The 21,992-nt window shown below is 47.6% G+C and overlaps 1 protein-coding gene across 3 annotated transcripts in view; it reads right to left on the bottom strand.

Annotated features, from left to right (window-relative positions):
- Positions 1 to 21,992, bottom strand: part of ifih1 (interferon induced with helicase C domain 1) — a 184,110-nt gene that overhangs the window by 96,191 nt on the left and 65,927 nt on the right. For all 3 annotated transcript variants that reach the window (XM_085986418.1, XM_085986419.1, XM_085986420.1), the window contains one exon: positions 8,777 to 8,878. In XM_085986418.1, coding sequence (XP_085842544.1) covers positions 8,777 to 8,878 — 102 coding nt within the window. The remainder of the gene's footprint in view (positions 1 to 8,776; positions 8,879 to 21,992) is intronic.

Genomic DNA, 21,992 nt, shown 5'->3' with positions numbered 1-21,992 from the left:
CTCCGCCCATGGCTCCGCCTGCTTGCCCAGGTATAAAGGTGACCGCTTGGTTAGTATTCTTCCTTGTTGGAACCGATCACCCACGAGGGTGGGCTCTGTTATTTAGCCAATAAAAACCTATAGTTACTATCTTAACTCGTCGCTTTTCATGGAATGAATTGATAGGTATATCAACTCTCATAATCTATCTTCTCCCTCTTTATTTTTTTTTAGTCATCCTTTGCTGGTTTCTAAAAATTTCCCAATCCTCTGGCCTACTACTACTCTAAGGCCTAAATATCCTTCCTAAAGTGTGGTGCCCAGAATTGGACATAATACACCAGCTGAGGCCTAATCAGTGATTTTTAAAGATTTAGCATTTGACAAGTGTCTGCCCATTTCATCAGTGTATGTCCTCCTGAAGTTCAGGTCATTTATATCAAAAAGAGCAATGGTCCTAATCTTCTCTTCTTAGGCAGTCCCTCGGAACCGAGGATGACTTGCTTCCACTTTAAAAATGAATTCTCAGGTGACTGATGAGTCCAATGCAGGACCTACAGACTCTGTCACAGGTGGGGCAGACGGTAGTTGAAGGGGCGGGTGGGTGGGGTGCTTGGGTTGACGTACGCTCCTTGCGCTGTTTGCGCTTGGCTTCCGCTTGTTCCCGGCGAAGAGTCTCGAGGTGTTCGGCGCCTTCCCGGATGCTTCTCCTCCACCTTGTGCGGTCTTGGGCCAGGGATTCCCAGGTGTCGGTGGGGATGTTACACTTTTTCAAGGAGGCTTTGAGGGTGTCCTTGAAGCATTTCCTCTGCCCACCTGGGGCTCTCTTGCTGTGCCAGAGCTCCGAGTAGAGCGCTTGTTTTGGGAGTCTCGTATCAGGCATGCAGACAATGTGACCCGTCCATCGGAGCTGATTGAGCGTGGTCAGAACTTCAATGCTGGGGATGTTGGCCTGAGCAAGAACACTGACGTTGGTGTGCCTATCCTGCCAATGGATTTGCAGGATCTTGCGGAGGCAGCGTTGGTGGTACCTCTCCAGTGCTTTGAGGTGCCTGCTGTACATGGTCCATGTCTCTGAGGCATACAGCAGGGCAGGTATCACTGCTGCCCTGTAGACCATGAGCTTAGTGCCGGGTTTGAGGTCCTGGCCTTCAAACACTTTCTTCCTCAGGTGACCAAAGGCTGCACTGGCACACTGAAGGCGGTGTTGGACTTCGTCGTCGATGTCTGCCCTTGTTGACAGTAGGCTCCCGAGGTATGGAAAGTGGTCCACGTTGTCCAAGGCCTTGTCGTGGATTTTGATAATCGGGGGGCAGCACTGTGTGGCGGGGGCAGGTTGGTAAAGGACCTTTGTCTTACGGATGTTTAGTGTAAGGCCCATGCTCTCGTATGCTTCGGTGAAGGTGTTTACGATGGTTTGGAGTTCGACCTCCGAGTGAGCGCAGACGCAAGCATCGACCCCTGGGACACTACTATATTCTACCCTCCAGTCTGAAAAACAATACCGACCCCTGGGACACTACTATATTCTACCCTCCAGTCTGAAAAACAATACCGACCCCTGGGACACTACTATATTCTACCCTCCAGTCTGAAAAACAATCTTTCACCACTAGTCTTGGTTTTCTGTCTCTTAACCAATTTTGTATCCATGCCGCCACTGTCCCATGGGCTTCAATTTTGCTAACAAGTCTATTATGTGGTACTTTATCAAACGCCTTTTGAAAGTCCATACACACATCAACTGCACTACCCTCATCCACCCTCTCCGTTACTTCAACAAATCCATGCTGGCTATCATTTAGTAACCCATATTTTTCTAAGTGACAATTAATTTTGGTTTGGATTATTGGCCTAGAAATTCAGTGCCCTTAGCGCCGATTTTGCGGCGTTAGAGGGCCTAGCGCTGCAATTGGCGCCGGCGCCTAAATTGCCTGGGGCCCTTCCGCCGCGGTAGACCGGTAGCGCTGCGCCGGCACCGATGACGTCATCGGTGTGCGCAGCGTCCCGGTTGCCATGGTAACCCGCCCGAACTGGGAAATTGACTTGCGGCCGCCTCGCCCGTGGCAGCCGCAAGCAACGTTCTGGCAGAGGTGCCTTGCACAAGTTTGCGCCGGCGCATTAAAGGCCCCGCGGCGGCCGGCCGCTTTCCCGCCGCCCGCCTGGCCGCAGCTCCCTCCCCGGACTTCCCCCCCCGCCCCCGGAACAGAAGCAAGCCCGGCACTTGTCCGAGGTGCCGGGCTCATTTTTAATAAGATTATCGCGGGCCGCGGCCGGGTGCAGGCAGGTCCTCCTTAAGGGAAGGAGGAGGCCTGCACTTCCCGAACCTGCCGCACCGCAGCGGGCGCCGCAGCGCCGGAATAGCGCCGAAATTCAGCGCATAGCGCCAGTTTTCAGGCGCTAACAGCTTTCAGCAGCGCCGGCAGCCGTTTGGGCGCAGAAGTAGTGAATTTTTGGCCCGACCAGCGCGACTTAGCTCCGGCACTAACTTCCGGCGCTAAAGCCGTTGCTGCGCCAAAACCCAATTTCTAGGCCATAGTGTCATAATTCAGGAATAGCTGAGTAGAGAAAAACCTGACAAAATTATAGATTTTAGGGATAATTTTTCAAAACTGGGCTCCCAGTTGGGAGTTTTACCTATCACGAGTACAAATTAGTACCAGGGATGCAGGACTTCGGTTACGTGTATATTGAAACCCCATGGTTTTCTGCCAATTAATTTTAATGGACAGAAAATCATAGGGAGCATGCACTCAATTCCTGATATGTGCTTCTGGCAAGTAAGGCTCCCTGCTCAGAGAACCCTTTGTAAAATGACACCAATTACTTAATGTTTGTCATGGCCTAATGCACTTTATAGGGCAATGTTTAACTTGACAGGTGTGCAACAGCTACAAAAATAAAAAGGATTATGACTGCTCAGTTTTGAAAATAATGTGGAATGCACAGAAGCAATTTTCCTCTCTGAAGCCTCACCTTTTCCCTACTCTATATCTCCAATACCCATACTCGCTCCTTAATTCCCACACTCCTCACTCTATTCCATGCCTCTGAAATCCCCCCCGCCATTCTCCTATTTGCTCATCCAATGTCTCCACTTCTGACTTGCCTACTAGCATGTCTTTGCTTCAGAAACCACCTCATGCCCACTCCATGCTAACTACAATCCCAGTCCTTTGTTTTCCATTCACTACCAACGCACCTCTTTCACAGCTCTGCTCTTGTGAACATGAAAACAGATGAGGCTATTCCAGCACCTGAGCAATAATGAAATTTGGGAGTGTTAGAGACGCCCAGTTGCAACAAGAGTGAAGGAGTGGCAGTTGTGAAGAAGAAATGATTGAATGAAGTGCACCTGATGATTTTATACATGATGAAATATTAGTTTACAATGACAGTTATCCATGACTGACATTACTGAATATATCAGTAATCTTATCATGGGCATTTCCACTAATACACAACTATACTCTTATTTTACACATGCAGATTCAGATGATGTCATGAAATGCAAAAGTGAAGCTTTAGCAATTTACAACCAGCCTGAGATTATATTATGGTCTTGAATCCACCAGTTTATCAATTATAAACTGATTAGGGGGGGAAAATTTGGTTGCTTTGCGCCTCCCGTTAGCGCCCTAAGAGGCGCAAAGCAACTAGCGCCCGGGCGCGGAGATGCTTGCGCCACTCGCGAAATTGACCAGACATTTTGTGGCGGCGCTAAACACTACCACCCGCAGATCGTGACATCAGTCGAGCGTGCTACGCCCCGGTAGCGCCCCAGACCGGATATTGAGTGGCGCCCCCTGCCTTTCCGCCTGCCGCTAGCAACGACAGGTTGAGGGGAACGTTTTGCAGTCGGGAAGGGACTGGGGGAGCGCTATTTAAAGGTGACCGCTTCCTGCCTTTTTTTGTCGGCGACAATTTTGCACCACGCATTGAGAGACACTTCTGGAGAGATTCAACGCTGTGTGAAGAAGTTTTGGGTACTGAGCAGCACTTTGCAAGTTCATTTTGATTTGACCTTCCTTGCATCGATTTAGAAGAGACTATGGGGGCTGCACTCTGAGCTCTTTCCAGCAGATTTGATGTACAGGTCTCTCCAGGCTGAGATTCAAGGCTGCAATGAGCAAGATCGACCCTCCTTTTTAAGAACTGGCCGGCGCCAGTGTGTCGGTGTTCCATTGCTGACTGACATCACGAGCTTCACCCCCACAGTCTCTTCTAGTCAATGCAAGGAAGGTCAAATCAAAATGAACCTGCAAAGTGCTGCTCAGTACCCAAAACTCCTTCACACAGCATTGAATCTCTCCAGACGTCTCTCTCTTTCAGAATGCGTGGTGCATAAATGTCGCCGACAAAAAAAGGCAGGAAGCAGCCGCCTTTAAATAGCGTTCCCCCATTCCTTTCCTGACTGCAAAACGCTCCCCTCAACCTGTCGTTGCTAGCGGCAGGCGGTAAGGCAGGGGGCGCCACTCAATATCCGGTCCGGGGTGCTGCGCACTCGACTGACGTCACGATCTGCCGGCGCAAGAGATCGTGGCGGTAGTGTTTAGCGCCGCCGCAAAATGTCTGGTCAATTTCGTGAGCGACGCAAACATTGCCACGCCCGGGCGCTAGTTGCTTTGCACCCCATTAGGAGGCACAGACCAACCAAATTTCCCCCCCCAGAATCCAGTATGCTTAGTTCCTCACTAAAATGTGGTTTTGATACTATACAGTTGCCCTTGCTATTCATGTAGTCATTGTAGAATGTAAATACCAAGGTTTATGCCAGAGTAATTCTCAGTGCAACTTTTCTGTTCATAGAAATGCATAGTTTTAGGATGTTTCACTGAGCGTATTCAAAAGCATACGTCCATTCTGCCCTGACTATTGCTCAATGGCAGCCTAGTGGCAGGGCTCGATCGGACGACAGCACTTATGCTTTAGTAGCACAACAGGAATCAGAAGTCCTTTCATTTTGTGAACATATCTCTAGGCCCCTGTGTCAAAGGTTAGTAGTATGCTTTGGCTCCTGCACTTTCCTATTTGATGTTCATAAGACTGAGTGATTTACATGTGAACAACACAATGTAGTCCATAAACCATTCCAGTGTGTTTCATGTCATTGGGAAGTTTTTTTCTCAGTCTGTGCAACAGTCTTCCAGCAAAAGCAGTCTATACAGGTCAAAGCTTTACAGATTATCTTTCCATAAATTAAATGACACTCTTTAATCTTTAAGTGTGACTATGATCAGTCATCATATGAACATAAGAAAGCTGCCAGAGTGGTGGGAGGAAGATCAGCTCCAATGATTCCTGTGCGGCTGGCACCAAGTAAATGTCAGCTGTGGAAAGCAAGTGACCAGGGTTGAACTGACATTATAATCTCACTCCTTTCACAGGCCAGAGAAAGAAACATCTACAATCTGTCGACCCTTTTTAAAAATAAAAGCTGTATCTATATCTGGGCAGGATTGGGATTGAAGGTTACATAGTGAAACGTAATCCGAGATGATCAAATACTCCATACAACACAATACTGATTCTCCTCTCCTTTGTGCTGGGGACCAGTCAATTCCCAGGTGAAAAGCATAGAAACAAAGGGCGGCGGCGGTAGCCGGTAGCGCCCCGCGCCGCCGGCAATGACGTCATCGATATGTCTGACAGGATCAGAGTGCGTTTTTGCAGTGGCGGCGGCGCTACTTAAAGGACAGATGTCGGGCGGCCATTTTTATTTTGGCCGACTGCCAGCATCTGCCCCCTTTCATGTTTTTATGCAGGGTGCCGGCCGCGATCGCTCAGCCCGGCACTCCTCTTGCGTGCAGGGCTGTTTTCACGGCACCCCGCTCCCCGGTGGTCCAGCAGGGCTACGGTGCGCACAGCACCAGGACCCTCCCCTTTAATTAGGGGAGGGGGCCTGCAATGACGTGACACTGCTGCATGTAGCGCCGCGACATTCAGTAGCAGTGCCCCAAGCAGGAGGTGGAGTGCTTTCCAGCAACGCCCACCTCCTGCTTGGGGCGCTACTACTGAATTTACGGCGGGGGGGGGGGGGCGCTAACTTTTACAGGGTGCTAATGTTGGCGCCCCAAAATGGGTGCCACCCAATTTTTCCCCCTTTATGTCCTGCGCCTAGTTACCCCTCCCTGATCAGATAGGGGAAGACAACAAAGTTCTGGAGGCTGGAAAAAATTGTACGTCCCTTTTTCAGAAATAGCAGGACAGGCAGAAGAGGTGGAGGTTATTTTTGAACAGAGGCCAGAAGGCCCTGAAGCCAGTAAACATTATTTTTGCTACAAGCCTTAAGCCTAAAAATTCGGTTGCTTTGCGCCTCCCGTTAGTGCCCTAAGAGGGTGCTAACGGAGCACAAAGCAACTAGTACCTGGGTGCAGCGCCGCCAACGCCTCCTGCGAAATTCAGCGGGAGGTTAGCGGTGGCGGTAACCTTTAGTGCCCTGCGGCGCTGCGCTGCCGGCAATGATGTCATCGCCATGCCCAGGGCCCCGCTCGTGCCCCGGCCACAATCTTCGGTAGCACCCCCTGACTTATCACCAGATGCTATGTCCAACGGGGTCATAGTGACCGGAGTGGCACTAATTAAAGGGAAGGTGCCGGGTGGCCATTTTTGTTGCTGGCCGCCTGCCAGCACGAGCCCACGTTGCCATCCCCGGCCTCCTCTTCAGCCCCCCCCCCCCCACCGAGTGCCGGCTGTGCTCCGTAAGCCCAGTACTTCTCTTGAGTTACTCTTTCCTGAATCCTCCCACCCACCCTTCATTAGTTTAAAGCCCTGTCTACTGCCCTAGTTATTCGGTTCACCAGGACACTGGTCTAAGTGGAGCCCGTCCCAACGGAACAGCTCCCTCTTTCCCCAGTACTGGTGCCAGTACCCCATGAATTGAAACCCCTTCCTCCCACACCACTATTTTTGCCACGCATTTAAACCTCTAATCTGTTTGTCCCTATGCCAATTTTCACGTGGCTCAGGTAACAATCCAGAGATTATCACCTTTGAGTTTCTGCTTTTTAATTTGGATCCAAGTTCCTCAAACTCCCTCAGCAGAACCTCATTCCTAGTTTTACCTATGTCGTTGGTTCCTACATGGACCACGACAATTGGATCCTCCCCCTCCCACTCCAACTTTTCCTCCAGGAGATGTCTTTAATCCTGGCACCGGGCAGGCAACACAACCTTTGGAACTCTTGGTCGCGGCTACAGAGAACAGTATCTATCCCCCTGACTATACTGTCCCCTACCACAACTATATTCACTTTCACTCCCCCCACTTGAATGGCCTCCTGCACCATGGTGCCATGGTCAGCCTGCTCATCCATCCTGCAGGCTTTTCCCTCATCCACACAGGTAGCAAGAACCTCATACCTGTTGGACAAGGGCAAAGGCTGAGGCTCCTCCAACACTGCACCTGGGGTCCCCTTACCTGCCTGAGTTGCAGTCACACCCTCCTGTCCCTGACCACTAACCAGACCTGTACCACTACCTAGCCTAAGGGGTGTGACTGCCTCCTGGATCAAAGTGTCCAGGTAACTCTCCCCATCCCTGATGCCTGAAATGTCTGCACCTCAGACTCCAGCTCAAAAACTCTGAGCTGAAGTTCCTCAAGATGCAGGCACTTATTGCAAACGTGGTTGTCCGGGATCACAATGCTCTCCACAAACTCCCACATGCTGCAGTTGTGGCACACCACCTGCACTACCATCCCTATATGATCTTGTTTTATTTAATTAAATGTAATTAAATTTGTAATTAGGTAACTTAGTTATCAGTGTAGTTTCTTGACTACTTACTTGATCTAGATTAAGTTATGGGTACTGAAATTATATATCTACCTGTAACACAAAGCACTGCAAGTAGTGTAGGCAAAAAGCAGCAACGCCTTCCCCCTCTTCCCACTCTTTCCAATCCAATGTGAAGTTATCCACTTTGGTAGGAAAAACAGAAAAGCAGAGTATTTTTTAAATGGTGAGAGATTGGGAAATGTTGGTGTTCAGAATGATCTGGGTGTCCTTGTACACGAATCACTGAAAGTTAACACGCAGGTACAGCAAGCAATTAGGAAAGCAAATGGTATGTTGGCCTTTATTACAAGAGGATTTGAGTATAAGAGTAAAGACGTCTTACTGCAATTATATAGGGTCCTGGTGAGACCACACCTGGAGTATTGTGTAGTTTTGGTCTCCTTACCTAAGGAAGGATATACTTGCCATAGAGGGAGTGCAACGAAGGTTCACCAGGCTGATTCCTGGGATGGGGGATTGTCCTATGAGGAGAGATTGAGTAGTCTAAGGCTATATTCTCTAGAGTTTAGAAGAATGAGAGGTGATCTCATTAAAACATACAACATCCTTACAGGGCTTGACAGGGTAGAAGCAGGGAGGATGTTTCTCCTGGCTGGGGAGTCTAGAACCAGGGGTCACAGTCTCAGAATAAGGGGTCGGCCATTTAGGACTGAGATGAGAAGAAATTTCTTCACTCAGAGGGTGGTGAATTTTTGGAATTCTCTACCCCAGAGGGCCATGGAGGCTCAGTCGTTGAGCATATTCAAGACAAAGTTCGATAGATTTTTGGATATTAAGGGAATCAAGGGATATGGGGATAGTGCAGGAAAGTGGAGTTGAGGTAGAAGATCAGCCATGATCTTATTGAATGGCGGAGCAGGCTCCTATTTCTTATGTTATGTTTATGTAAATACAGCAAATTTCTATGCAGAAGCTGATGTCAAGTCAAAACCACAACTGCTATTAGGTAAGATTCTATATAAAAACTTGTTTGCCAATTAAACTGCAGAACACCTTACCTGAACAGGCATTCTCCTCTCCAGACACACCAGAACTTCCATTCTCCAGGTGACTATCATTTAAACTGCAGGTACTTGTCTCTGCTGAATCCTGAACAGATTCTGTTGGAAACAGGGAAACAACTGCTGTTAATAATTTCCTGATACTATAAAATAAAGTATAATATGTCTTCAGTTATACAGAAGGTTCATAATATTCCTATAATATACATATAGGTTATACTGCTCCACTGAAACACTTTGAGAATTCAGACTTAAAAGCATATAAGCATTAAAACAAATGGACAGGAAAAGACCATCTGGTCCATTGAGCCTGTCCCAGTTTGGCATGGTGTGACTTGTGCATATCATCATCGCACCACCCCCACCCCACCCCACCATAGCCATGCAATCTCTTGAGACATAAAAAGAGAGAGAGAAGGGCTTTAGACAATTTAGGGGGAAAAAACAGAAACTCCTCTCCGACCCCTGAAGGTGACCAAGCAAGCTCCTGGAGATCATGGTGATTGGGTGACACATCCCACAAAGACCCATTTACATTCTATATATAGATGTGTTTGGCACTGTCAGGAATTCATCCAGCTCCCTTTTGAATGCTTGAAGCAAATCCACACTCAGTGCATGAGCCAGTAACTTATTCCAGAGCTCGATGACTCTCTGTGAAAAGAAGTACTTCCGACCAGCGAACCTAGTTTGATGTTGTCATAACTTATACATATGTCCCCTGGTCATCCCTAACCTATCCAGCTCAAATAGCAAATCCACTTGTATTGAGTCTGATTATTTTAAAGACTTCAATCATATCTCTTTAAAGTATACACTTTTCCAAACTAAAAAAGCCACAGCTCTCTTTGTCTTTGAGATAGGCAAAATGGAAAAGGAAGAGGGTGGCCCTGATAATAAAGGATGAGATAAAGACTGTAGAGAGAAAGGATCTTAGCCCTGAAAATCAAGAAGTAAAATCAGTTTGGTTGGAGCTACGAAACAGCAAGGGGCAGAAAACATTGGTGGGAGTTGTTTATAGGCCCCCAAACAGTAGTTATAATGTAGGGCAGAGTATAAATCAGGAAATTGGAGGCACATGTAACAAGGGTAATACAGTAATCATGGTGGACTTTAACCTACATATAGACTGGGCAAACCAAATTTGCAGTAATACTGTGGAGGACAAATTCATGGAATGAATGCAAGATAGTTTTCTAGATCAGTATGTTGAAGAACCAACTAGGGAACAGGCTATTTTAGATCTAGTATTGTGCAATGAGAAAGGGTTAATTAATAACCTTATAGTAAAGGGGCCTTTAGGGAAGAGTGACCATAAGTGGTAGAATTTTATATTAAGTTTGAAAATGATTTAGTTAAATCCAATACTAGGGTCTTAAATCTAAACAAAGCAAACTACATCGCTATGGGGGGTGGGTTGGCTAAGGTAGATTGGGAAACTACATTAAAAGGTATGACAATAGACGAGCAATGGCTAGCATTTAAAGAATTAATACATAATTTACAATATACATTCCTTTAAGGCACAAAAACCTCACAGGAAAAGTGGTCCAACCGTGGCTAACAAGAGAAGTTAAAGATAGTATTAGATCAAAGGAAGAGGTTTATAATGTTGCCAAAAATAGTAAGCCTGAGGTTTGGGAAGATTTTAGAATTCAGCAAAGGAGGACCAAGAAATTGATAAAGAAAGGGAAAATAGAATATGAGAGTAAACTAGCGAGAGACATAAAAATAGACTGTAAAAGCTTCTATAGGTATTGTAAAAAAGAAAAGATTAGCAAAAGTAAATGTGGGTCTCTTACAGGCTCAGACAGGAGAAATTATAATGGGGAATAAGGAAATAGCAGAGAAATTAAACAATTACTTTGTGTCTGCCTTCACAGAAGAAGGTGCAAAAAACTTCCCGGAAATAGTGGAGAACCAAGGAGCTAGCGAGAATGAGGAACAGAAAGAAATTAGTATTAGATTCTAGAACGGTTCCCGCAGATTGGAAGGTAGCAAATGTCACCCCACTATTTGAGAGAGATAGAGAGAGAAAACGGGGAACTACAGACCAGTTAGCCTGACATCAGTAGTAGGGAAAATGCTAGAATCTATTATTAAGGACATGGTAACAGGGCATTTAGAAAATAATAATAGGATTAGGCAGAGTCAACACGGATTTATGAAAGGGAAATCATGTTTGACGAATCTGTTAGAGTTTTTTGAGGTTGTAACTAGCAGAATAGATAAGGGGGAACCAGTGGATGTGGTGTATTTGGATTTTCAGAAGGCATTCAATAAGGTACCACATAAGAGGTTATTAAACAAAATTAGAGCTCATGGGATTGGGGGTAATATACTAGCAAGGATTGAGGATTGGTTAACGGACAGAAAACAGAGAGTAAGAATAAACGGGTCATTTTCAGGTTGGCAGGCTGTAACTAGTGGGGTACCGCAAGGGTCAGTGCTTGGGCCTCAGCTATTCACAATCTACATCAATGATTTGGATGAGGGGACCAAATGTAATATATCCAAGTTTGCTGATGATACAAAGCTGGTGGGAATGTAAGTTGTAAGAAGGATGCAAGGAGGCTTCAAGGGGATATAGAGTGGGCAAGAACAAGGCAAATGGAATATAATGTGGAGAAATATGAAGTTATCCACTTTGGTACAAGGTTCTTACAGGGCTTGACAGGGTAAATGCAGGGAGGATGTTTCCCCTGGCTGGGGAGTCTAGAACCAGGGGTCACAGTCTCAAAATAAGGGGTTGGTCATTTGGACTGAGATGAGGAGAAATTTCTTCACCCAGAGGGTGGTGAATCTTTGGAATTCTCTAACCTGGAGGGCTGTGGAGGCTCAGTCGTTGAGTATATTCAAGACAGAAATCGATAGATTTTTGAATATTAAGGGAATCAAGGAATATGGGGATAGTACAGGAAAGTGGAGTTGAGGTAGAAGATCAGCCATGATCTTATTGAATGGCGGAGCAGGCTCGAAGGGCCAAATGGCCTACTGCTGCTCCTATTTCTTATGTTCTTATGTCTGACCTGGTAGCTGAGGGCCTTGAATGAGGTAGTATTCTAGTGGCCCTGCTCTGAACTATATTTTAATTTACCACCATGTGATATGACCAAAACTGGACACAGTATTCTATATGTGGCCTGCACAAGGTCTTATACAAAGCAGGTATAGTATTTCTTGTTCTATATTTAATTGTCCTGGTAATACTTCCTAATGTCTTATCACTTTTACAATGGTCTCACAGTACTGCTCCTGGACCTTCAGTGACTCATGGATTGTAACCCTCGAGCCCTTCTCCTTCTCCTCAGCAATCGTCAGTATGCAGCCCTGCATGACGTGCAGTGCAGGGTTGTACAATGCTGTGTTTATCTATATAACAGCAGTCACTCCATTTCAAAAGTAATTCATTGTTTGGGAAGTGATTTGAGCCACTTCTGAGACATAAATGTTTAATAAATCAGATGGCTCTACTAACAAAGGTCAAAACTTTGTATCAGAATATGACCAAATCAATCTCATTCCAGTTGACCCTGCAAAGTCCTCCTCACTGGGACTGGTGCCCAAATTGGGAGAACTGTCCCAGAGACTAATCAAGTAGGAGCTTAACAAATTTATACTCACATTCATATCTATCAGCTAGCATCCTAGCCTGCTCCATCATCATCCCTGGGTATGTCCTGTCCTATCAGCAGGATAGACCTACCAAAGGTGGAGGCATAGTGGTATACAGTCGGGTGGGAGGGGCCTTGCGAGTCCTCGACATTGACTCTGGATCCCATGGAGTCTCATGGCTTCAGGTTAAACAAGGTCAACAAAACCTACTGATCGCTACCTACTGCACTCCCCTCAACTGATAAATCAGTACTCCTCCTTGTTAAACATCACTTGGAGGAATCTCTGAGGGAAGCAAGGACACAGAATGTATTCTGGGCAAGAACTTCATGTCTACTGCTGAGAGTGACTCAGTGGTACCACCGCTGACTGAGCTGTCCCACCACTGACTGAGCTGTCCCACCACTGACTGAGCTGTCCCACCACTGACTGAGCTGTCCCACCACTGACTGAGCTGTCCACAATCAATTATAACCTTATCTGTGTGATCTAAATAGCTGTTGACAAAGGGCTGGACGCAACAGGGTAGGAGGCAGCCACACGGTTGGGCTGGAAAGTCAGCTGGGGTTCAAGAGAGGCAGAGAATAGCTGGAGGGCACGGAGTGACTCAGGCTCTTAGCAGGAGTCAAAACTTTAAACGTCAGACTGTAAAGCATGTTGACCAGGAGGAGAGTTGTCCAACAGGGGAAATATACCTGAAGGGGGATACAATAAAGGCATCATTATTGAAAAAATATTAAAAGAATCACTTTCAAAAATTTTCCGCAGTTGGGGGAAAAAATGTCATTCTGCAGTGCCACAGAGTGGTCAGAGCCTGGAAATGCATACAAGCTTAAAAGTAGTTGTTACTTCGAAGTAACATCCTCTGTCGTCGAATTACAATATGCAGACAACGCTTGCGTCTCCACTCACTCGGAGGTCGAACTTCAAACCATCGTCAACACCTTCACTGACGCCTACGAGAGTATGGGCCTTACACTAAACATCCGTAAGACAAAGGTCCTCTACCAATCTGCCCCCGCCACACTGTACTGCCCCCCGATTATCAAAATCAACGACAAGGCCTTGGACAACGTGGATGGACCATTTCCCATACCTTGGGACCCTACTGTCAACAAGGGCAGATGTCAATGACGAAGTCCAACACCGCCTTCAGTGTGCCAGTGCAGCCTTCGGTCGCCTGAGGAAGAGAGTGTTTGAAGACCAGGACCTCAGACCCGACACTAAGCTCATGGTCTACAGAGCAGCAGTGATACCCGCCCTGCTGTATGCCTCAGAGACATGGACCATGTACAGCAGGCACCACAAAGCACTGGAGAGGTACCACCAACGCTGCCTCCGCAAGATCCTGCAAATCCATTGGCAGGATAGGCGCACCAACGTCAGTGTTCTCGCTCAGGCCAACATCCCCAGCATCGAAGCTTTGACCACGTTCGATCAGCTCCGATGGACGGGTCACATCGTCCGCATGCTCGATATGAGACTCCCAAAACAAGCGCTCTACTCGGAGCTCCGACACGGCAAGAGAGCCCCAGGTGGGCAGACGAAACGCTTCAAGGACACCCTCAAAGCCTCCTTGAAAAAATGCAACATCCCCACTGACACCTGGGAATCCCTGGCCTAAGACCGCACGAAGTGGAGGAGAAGCATCCGGGAAGGCGCCAAACACCTCGAGTCTCTTCGCCGGGAGCAAGTGGAATCCAAGCACAAGGAGCGCAAGTCAACCCAAGCACCCCACCCACCCGCCGCTCCCAACCACCATCTGCCCCACCTGTGACAGAGTGTAGGTCCCGTATTGGACTCATCAGGCACCTGAGAGCTCATTTTTAATGTGGAAGCAAGTCATCCTCGGTTCTGAGGGAGCCCAAGAAGAAGAGTTGTCACTCCAAAGGGGCTACACTAATTGCAGTACTGAGGGAGTGCTGCACTGTCAGAGGTGCCAACTTTCAGATGAGACGGTAAACTGACTGCCCTCTCAAGTGGGCATAAAAGATCCCATGGCACTATGTGACGAAGAGCAGGGGAGTTCTCCCGGTAACCTGGCTAATATTTAATCCTTCAACCAATTTAACTAAAACACAATGGGGCAGTAATTCGGGTCGGGGGCTTGCCGCGCGTGCAAGCCCCCGATATGCACTTACCCGACGCGCCGGCCGTTGAGCTTCAGGGACGCCTGGAATTCCTGTTTTAAAATGTTGACTCCCGGGCAGCGTCTGACGTCACGCCGCCCAGGAGTGCAGCCAGCGCGAAGCCTGGAGCGCGCAGTGCAAGTGAGACACGCCCCTTGAGGTCTCAGTTTAATAGGACACGCCCCCAATGCTTCTCACAAGCTGCAAAGCATTTTTACATGTAGAGCAGCATTTTCAATAGGTTTTTTGTATTTTTAAGAAGCTTTTGGTAACTTTTATAAACTTTTAAAAACATTTAAATTATTTTGAAGAATCTGAAGTAGTTTTAAACAGAATTAAAGCGATTTCAGGACTTTTAAAAGCCCTGAAAGCATTTTTTTCATTCCATTTATTTAATTAGCAACGTCGTCGTCGTACGTGTCTTCACACTGTTCCCTTTGGGGAACGGTATGAAGTGGTGGAAGGATTTCTGGCCGTGATTAACGCTCCTTCCGTGACCGTAACCATCTTTGTACCAGCCATTAGGGTGGTTAGTCCTGTGGCGGGAGGGTTTTACGGGCTCCCACAACCTATACGAGGTGGGGGGGGGGGGGGGCCACCCACGGACGCAAATATCCCACTGGATGTCTACCCAGAATTTAGAGCCGGAGCTCCGACTCCACTTGCCGGGACTGTCTGGAGCGGGGTTCGAAACCCTACGCCGTGTGGCCCAGTGGCGGGGATGCTACCGCTACGTCAAAGGCCCACTCAGGTTAGCAACGTGAAATGGCTGGAATGAGCACAATTCACGGCATTAAAAGAACTCACAATTGAACTGATGATGACCTCAGCAATCTCCTCAATGAGGTGGAGGTGCAGCGCCTGCTCATCATTGGCAATGAGAAGTCCAAGGCGCCGCAAAAAGGACAGATGATAGCTTGGTCTTTCAAGTGGCAGCATAGGGCTCCAGTCACGGGGAGGGAAAAGGTGCAGGAAACGTAAGGGTGTCATCTTTTGCGCGGAGTGGGCCTTTTGCGTAGCAGTAAGCATCCCCGCCGCTGGGCCAGAAGGAGTAGGGTTTCGAACCCCGCTCCAGACAGTCCCGGCAAGTGGAGTCGGAGCTCCAACTATAAATTCTGGGTGGACATCCAGCGGGATACTTGCGTCCGCGGGTGTGGGTGCCCCCCCCCCCCTCGGATGGGTTGTGGGAGCCCGTAAAACCCTCGCGCCACAGGACTAACCACCCTAATGGCTGGTATGAAGATGGTTATGGTCACACAAGGAGTGTTAACGTGGCCAGAAATCCTTCCACCACTTCATACAGTTCCCGAAAGGGAACAGTGTGAGGATACGTACGACGATGACCTCTTGCACAATGCACCTCCTTGGACCCTCAGTCGCAGATGCGAGGGGGCAAATCGTGCAATTGTTAAATTTTTCATTTTATTGACATGTAAAATGTTGGCCCAGTAATTCCCTTCCAAACGCGCGAGTACGGTCGGGGTACTCACGCGTCTGGCCGGAGGAAATGCCGGTTTTCAGCATGCACAGCGCATGCGGGGAAAACCGGCATTTCCTGTCCTCTGAACGAAGGGGTTCAGAGGCAGAACGCGTGCGACTGTACAGGCAGATCGTGCACAGTAAAATTCGCCGGTTTCATTCATGCTTTCAGTGAGGTTAAGTCCTTACAACTTACACATGAAAAAAGCATGAGTACAGTTGCTCCAGAGGAAGATATTTTTTATCGTGGAGCTTCTGAAAGGCAATATTTTTGTTTGGGAAAGGGAGGAAAGTTATTTTAAGAAATGCTGAGGTAAGTTTTAAAGTTTATTTTTGTTTTTTAAAACGGGGTTTCAGTACTGTAGGTAGAAGGATCAATTGTGGCTATGTGAATTGAATTTGCTGTGTTTATTAAATGTAAAAATGACTCCAGCATTTTTAAGAAAGAAACTTTTCATCAGTAATATATTCTTTTAAGTAATTATGTATGTATGTCTGTATATATTCCTTTGCGTGTATGTATATATTCCTTTACTTATGTGTATGAATGTATGTATTTAATTATGACTTTCAGAGAAAGTAACTTATTGGAAAATCATAATTAAAAACATACATTCATACACATAAGTAAAGGAATATAAAACATACATACATATACGTAAAGGAATATATGCGGACATACATACATAATTACTTATTACTGATGAAAAGTTTCTTTCTTAAAAGTGTTGGAAATGTTACATTACTCATTTTAGAACACTCATTTTCACATTCAATTCACACAGCCACAATTGCTCCTTCTACCTACAGTACTGAAAACCCGTTTAAAAAAAAAAATTTAAACTTTAAAACTTACCTCAGCATTTCTTAAAATAACTTTCCTCCCTTTCCCAAACAAAAATATTGCCTTTCAGAAGCTCCACGATAAAATATATCTTCCTCCGCAGCCTCTGGAGCAACTTTACACATGCTTTTTTCAAGTGTAACTTGTAAGGACTTAACCTCACTGAATCCATGAATGAAATCGACGAAGTTCACTGCGCAAGCGCTGCCTGTGCAGTCGCACGCGCTGTGCCTCTGAACCCCTTCGTTCAGAGGACTGGAAATGCCGGTTTTCTCTGCATGCGCTGTGCATGCTGAAAACCGGCATTTCCTCCGGCCAGACGCGTGAGTACCCCGACCGTACTCACGCGTTTGGAACGGAATTACTGGGCCATTACGTGATCAATTATCTCATTGCGGTTTGTGGCACCTTGCTCTGTGCAAACTGATTGTCGCATTTCCCTACATTCAACATTAACTACACTTTAAAAGTACGTCATTGCTTGTGAAGCGCTTTAGCACATCCAAAGGTCATGAAAGGCACCATATAAATGCAAGTTCTTTTTTTAAAACCTATTTGTGAAATATGACAATAGATATTTGACAATCACAGCTATATCATGGTATTGATCAGCATGACTTGTTGCTACAGCAACATTATAACATTTTATGTCTCTCAGGCATAAAAACTCATGCATCTGCTCCTGGTGTGCAGTGGGAGCACAGATCATAAAATTGCGCATTCATGGTCTGCAATTTTCCATTCATTAAAGTAATGGTTGGAACATTTGCAGGCTAGGAGTCGGCAATATTGCAATGTTTTCTCCTGGCGTGGGTGCATAAGAATTTTTAACCTTTAGTATTCTCATTGAAGTTCACATACTTGTACAGACTTGTACCATAAATCAGCAAAGTGTATCAGGTGCACCTAAAGACAAAAAGAAGCTGCATTTATATAGTGCCTCATCACATCCTCAGGATATTAAAAACATCTTTACAAATTCACACTGCCGGCCTCAGAGCTTCCCCTGCCAGGATAACACAGCAGGAATTCAGACATGAGGCCAACATGCCCCACAGGGGTTTACATCTAATTTCCACTCAGACTTACAGTATTAAATTTATCAAGAACTGCCTGGGAAGTTATTAATTATTAGTGCAATGGCACCTTGCTATAATAGGTCCTCCAATAACCCAAGTTTATTTACAAATCTGAATATTCATAGCCCTTAATGATCATGGTTTGTTCCTACTCTATTTGATGACTGTACTTGGGAAGTGTCACTTTCAATAGCTGCGCAACACATCGGAGAAAAGGTCAGAAATACAAGTCAGAATCATCAGGGACCATGAATGTGCAGGGTTCTAAATAAGATCTTGTTACTGGGAAGCCTGTTGAAGAGAAGCTCCACAGCACTAAGAACGTATTGCACAGTTCTTTTAATATTAAATACTGTAAGACTGAGTAAAACTTTTATTAATTCTTGTGTCCTACTCTCTTAAAATATACCTTGGTCTGATAAAAACACTACATAAAGAGCTATCAAAGCTGGGGCTGTGTACTTCAAGTGCCCTGGTTGCTGAAACCAGGAAGCAGGCTGTGCTTTGCAATTATTTCATGGTCTCAGGGGCTCTTGGTGGCTGGGACCAGAACTGTATTGAGAGGGAGTTCTTAACATCTTATTGCAAGTGGTGGCCGAGATTAGCTCTTTTTTCTGCTATAGTTACATCGGAAGCCCACACAGAGGCCTTTTAAAGAAAATAAATACTGTGCACCTGTAAACTGTTCTGTGCATATACACTTGTGGCATTGCTGAGACAACAATCACACATAAATGTCAACAGTGGTAACTAATTTCAACAGGAGTTAAAAAATGCTATCACTGATTAGGTTTCTGTGATAAACTCAAAGTCGTGTCTTAACAAGCAATAATGGGGGAAAATTTCAGTATCGCCCCGTTTGGGGCGCGATTATTGGCCATGCGCAAAGTTTAGCGGCTGGCGCTAATTATTGCCTCCGACTGCAAACTTGGCTTTTATCACCCCTGGAGTTGATTGGAGCGCTAAATCAGGCGCTACACACCTCTCTTAAGGCGCAAAGGCCGAGGAGCGAGGCGCTAACTCAGAGCGCGGGCGCAGCGCAGGTGCTGTCAGTTAGCGATGGAACACAGACACACTGGCGCCGGCCAGTTCTTAAAGGGGAGGGTCGATCTTGCTCTCCAGCCACACCCTGCTCATTGGAGCCTTGAATCTCGGCCTGGAGAGACCTGTGGCTAAATCTTGCAGCCAAGGACTATGGAGAGGGCCAGGGAGCGAGCACAGCGCTTCAGCGAGCGGGCCTTGGAGGCTCTGGTTGGTGCAGTGGAGCGCAGAAGATCCAACACTGTACCCAGAGAGTGGCAGGAGGCCATTGCCGCGCGAGTACAGAAGAGTGTGGAGGGAGGTGGCTCATCACGTCTCCTCCAGGGGCATGGTGCCCAGGTCCCATACTCAATGTAGAAAAAAGTTCAACGACCTCACTCGAGTCGTCAGGGTGAGTGGCTTTTTTTCACTACCTCTCCATCACTCCATCTCAACCTCACTCTATGGCCAGAGGGTCTTAAAACCCCAATGCCCAACACTCATCCAACACCTTGGCCCTCTCATGAAACACACACGCACATTCCACACTTTGCATACAGTAATGGCTATTTACCTATGGGAGGCACATCAGGCAAGACCATGGCTGCATACAGTAATGGTTATTCACCTATGGGAGGCACATCAGGCAAGGCCATGGCTGCATACAGTAAGGGCTATTTACCTATAGGAGGCACATCAGGCAAGACCATGGCTGTATATTTACTCAGACGCCGTCCTTTTTCTTGCAGGCCAAGCTATCTCATAATAGGAGACAGCAGCCGGTGGAGGAGCTGCAACCCCTCAGCGATCTTGAGGTGCACGTCCACAGGATTGTGGCAAGCCGGGTGATCGGTCCCGTCGCCACTGGAGACGCCGACCCCGTTCTGGACAGCAATGGTAAGGTCATCACCTTTTTGTCCTCTCTCCTTCCACTTGTCCCTCACAACACCAGCCTTTGACACTTTCAATCCAACTTATTGAATCGCTGCACTCATTCCTCCCTTACTGCCACCCTGTCCTCACGCTAAAGCCACTCTTGTACCTCCCTGCTTTCAGATGGTGATTCACCAGCTGAGGAGATGGGCCCTCAAGCTGCCAGTGGGAGTGAAGCTGCAGGCAAGGAGGAAGATGAAGCCGGAGCATCAGCGCCACCCTCTCCCGAGGAAGCCCATGCCCACACTGGGAACACGCCTTCCTTGGAGGGGAGCAAGGGGGAAGGGTCTGATGAGGGTGATGCTCCAGGACCCAGCGGGCTGCAGCAACGCGATGGGGGTAGGGAAGCTTGGGGGCCTTCTCCTCGGAGGGAGAATATGCCAGCGAGACCTACTGCACTGGACGCAGAGGAGGAGCGGCTCATCGCTGAAATGAACACCCAGGCGGTGGACATGCACACTCCGCTCATGGGTGCAGTGGGAAGGGTGCCCGAATGCATTGAACCACTGGCAAGGAGTGTGGAGCACTTCGCTGTAGCACAGGCGGATGCCACGCAAATGTTTAGTGCTACAATTCAGTCACTGGCTGCCATGACCCCATCTCTGACTGCTCTCATGCAGACTCAGATTGAGGCCACGCGAGCACTGACTGCTGCCATCCTCGCTGGTTCGGACACATTTCCCCGGGGCTCTCACTGCGCCGCAGCAGGCCAGCAATCTGTGCTCCAGCAGATTACTCCGGATGCTGAAGTGCTGCCCTGTGCGAGTGCCAGTGTGTCGGTCGAGCAGGGAGTTGCTGTCCTCTCTCAAGATGACAGCATTCCTGCTGCCACCACTGTCACTTCTCCACTGCACTTGCCACCACCTGTAGGACAGACTGCTGTCGCCCATGCAGAGTTGGTGCAGTCTGCAGCTGGGCCCTCCAGGCCCAGAGCTGCTTGAGGCCGTCCTTCAAGGATATCTGCAGTCTCAGGTTCTGACAATCAGCAGCCTTCCTCCAGCCTTGCTGCAGCCACTGGGGTCCCATTACGGAGGAGCAGTAGGGTGGGAAGGGGGGAAGTGCGCAAGGGAAGGTGATCACCCTCGAAGGGCAAAAAGTAGGAGGTTGTCATGTTTTTATTAAAGGCCGAGGTTCGTGGTCAAACTTTTGTTTAGTGTTTTGGACATTATCTCCAGGTTGTGAGAACCAGTTATGTTAATGACTGTTTTTTTGTGTTTCTTTCTGTTAGTTTGTCATGAGGAAATGACACACACAGAGTTTGTAAAATAAATAAATTTTTGTATTCAAAATTTACATGTTTGGTCTTTGGAATCATTGCTGCCTTGGCCGGCTTAGGGGTTGCAGGTTGGTTTCATTCATGTTGTTCTCAATGGCAGAAGCCATTTCCTCAGCAGGGGCCTAGAAGCGGCTTGCTATCAGACGTTGACGGACGGCCCTTCCAGTTTCTACATTGTGGGCCTCCCTCCCGCCTTGGTGCTGCTGATGATCATCCTTCTCCTCCTCTGGTGGTGCTCAAAGGCCTGGTGGCATTGGCTGGGTCCTGAGGATTGCCAGGTTATGCAGCATGCAGCACACAACTACGAAGAGGGAGACTCGCTCAGGCGAGTACTGCAGGGCTCCTCCTGAGTGGTCCAGATAGTGGAACCATTGCTTGAGCACGCCGATTGTGTGCTCAACGATGTTCCTGGTAGCGAGATGGCTCTCGTTGTACCGCAGCTCAGCAAGGGTGTTGGGCGTACGGAGCAGTGTCATCAGCCAGGAGCACAGTGGATATCCCTTGTACCCGAGAAGCCAACCACCTGGGTGATGCGGTGCCTGGAAAAGTTCTGCCACAGTAGTCTGGCGCAAGATGAATGCATCGTGGCTGCTGCCAGGATAGTGGGCATTGACAGCGAGTATCAGCTGTCTGTGGTCACAGACCAACTGCACGTTTAAGGAATGGAACCCCTTTTGGTTGCGGAAATCCTCTGCATTCTCATGCGGAGCACGCAAAGCCACATGCATGCAGTCAATGGCGCCCTGCACCATGGGGAAGCCTGCTATCCTCGCAAAGCCCATTGCGCATTCATGCTGCTTGGCCGGGGTCATGGGGAAAGAGATGTACTCTCGTCTCC

Source organism: Somniosus microcephalus, chromosome 4, assembly GCF_052327205.1.
Source record: "Somniosus microcephalus isolate GS21.2 chromosome 4, FLI_Smic_1.0, whole genome shotgun sequence".
NCBI classification, from domain to species: domain Eukaryota; kingdom Metazoa; phylum Chordata; class Chondrichthyes; order Squaliformes; family Somniosidae; genus Somniosus; species Somniosus microcephalus.
The sequence above is the reverse complement of the archived record's forward strand: the minus strand, read 5'-3'. Positions and strand labels throughout refer to the sequence as shown.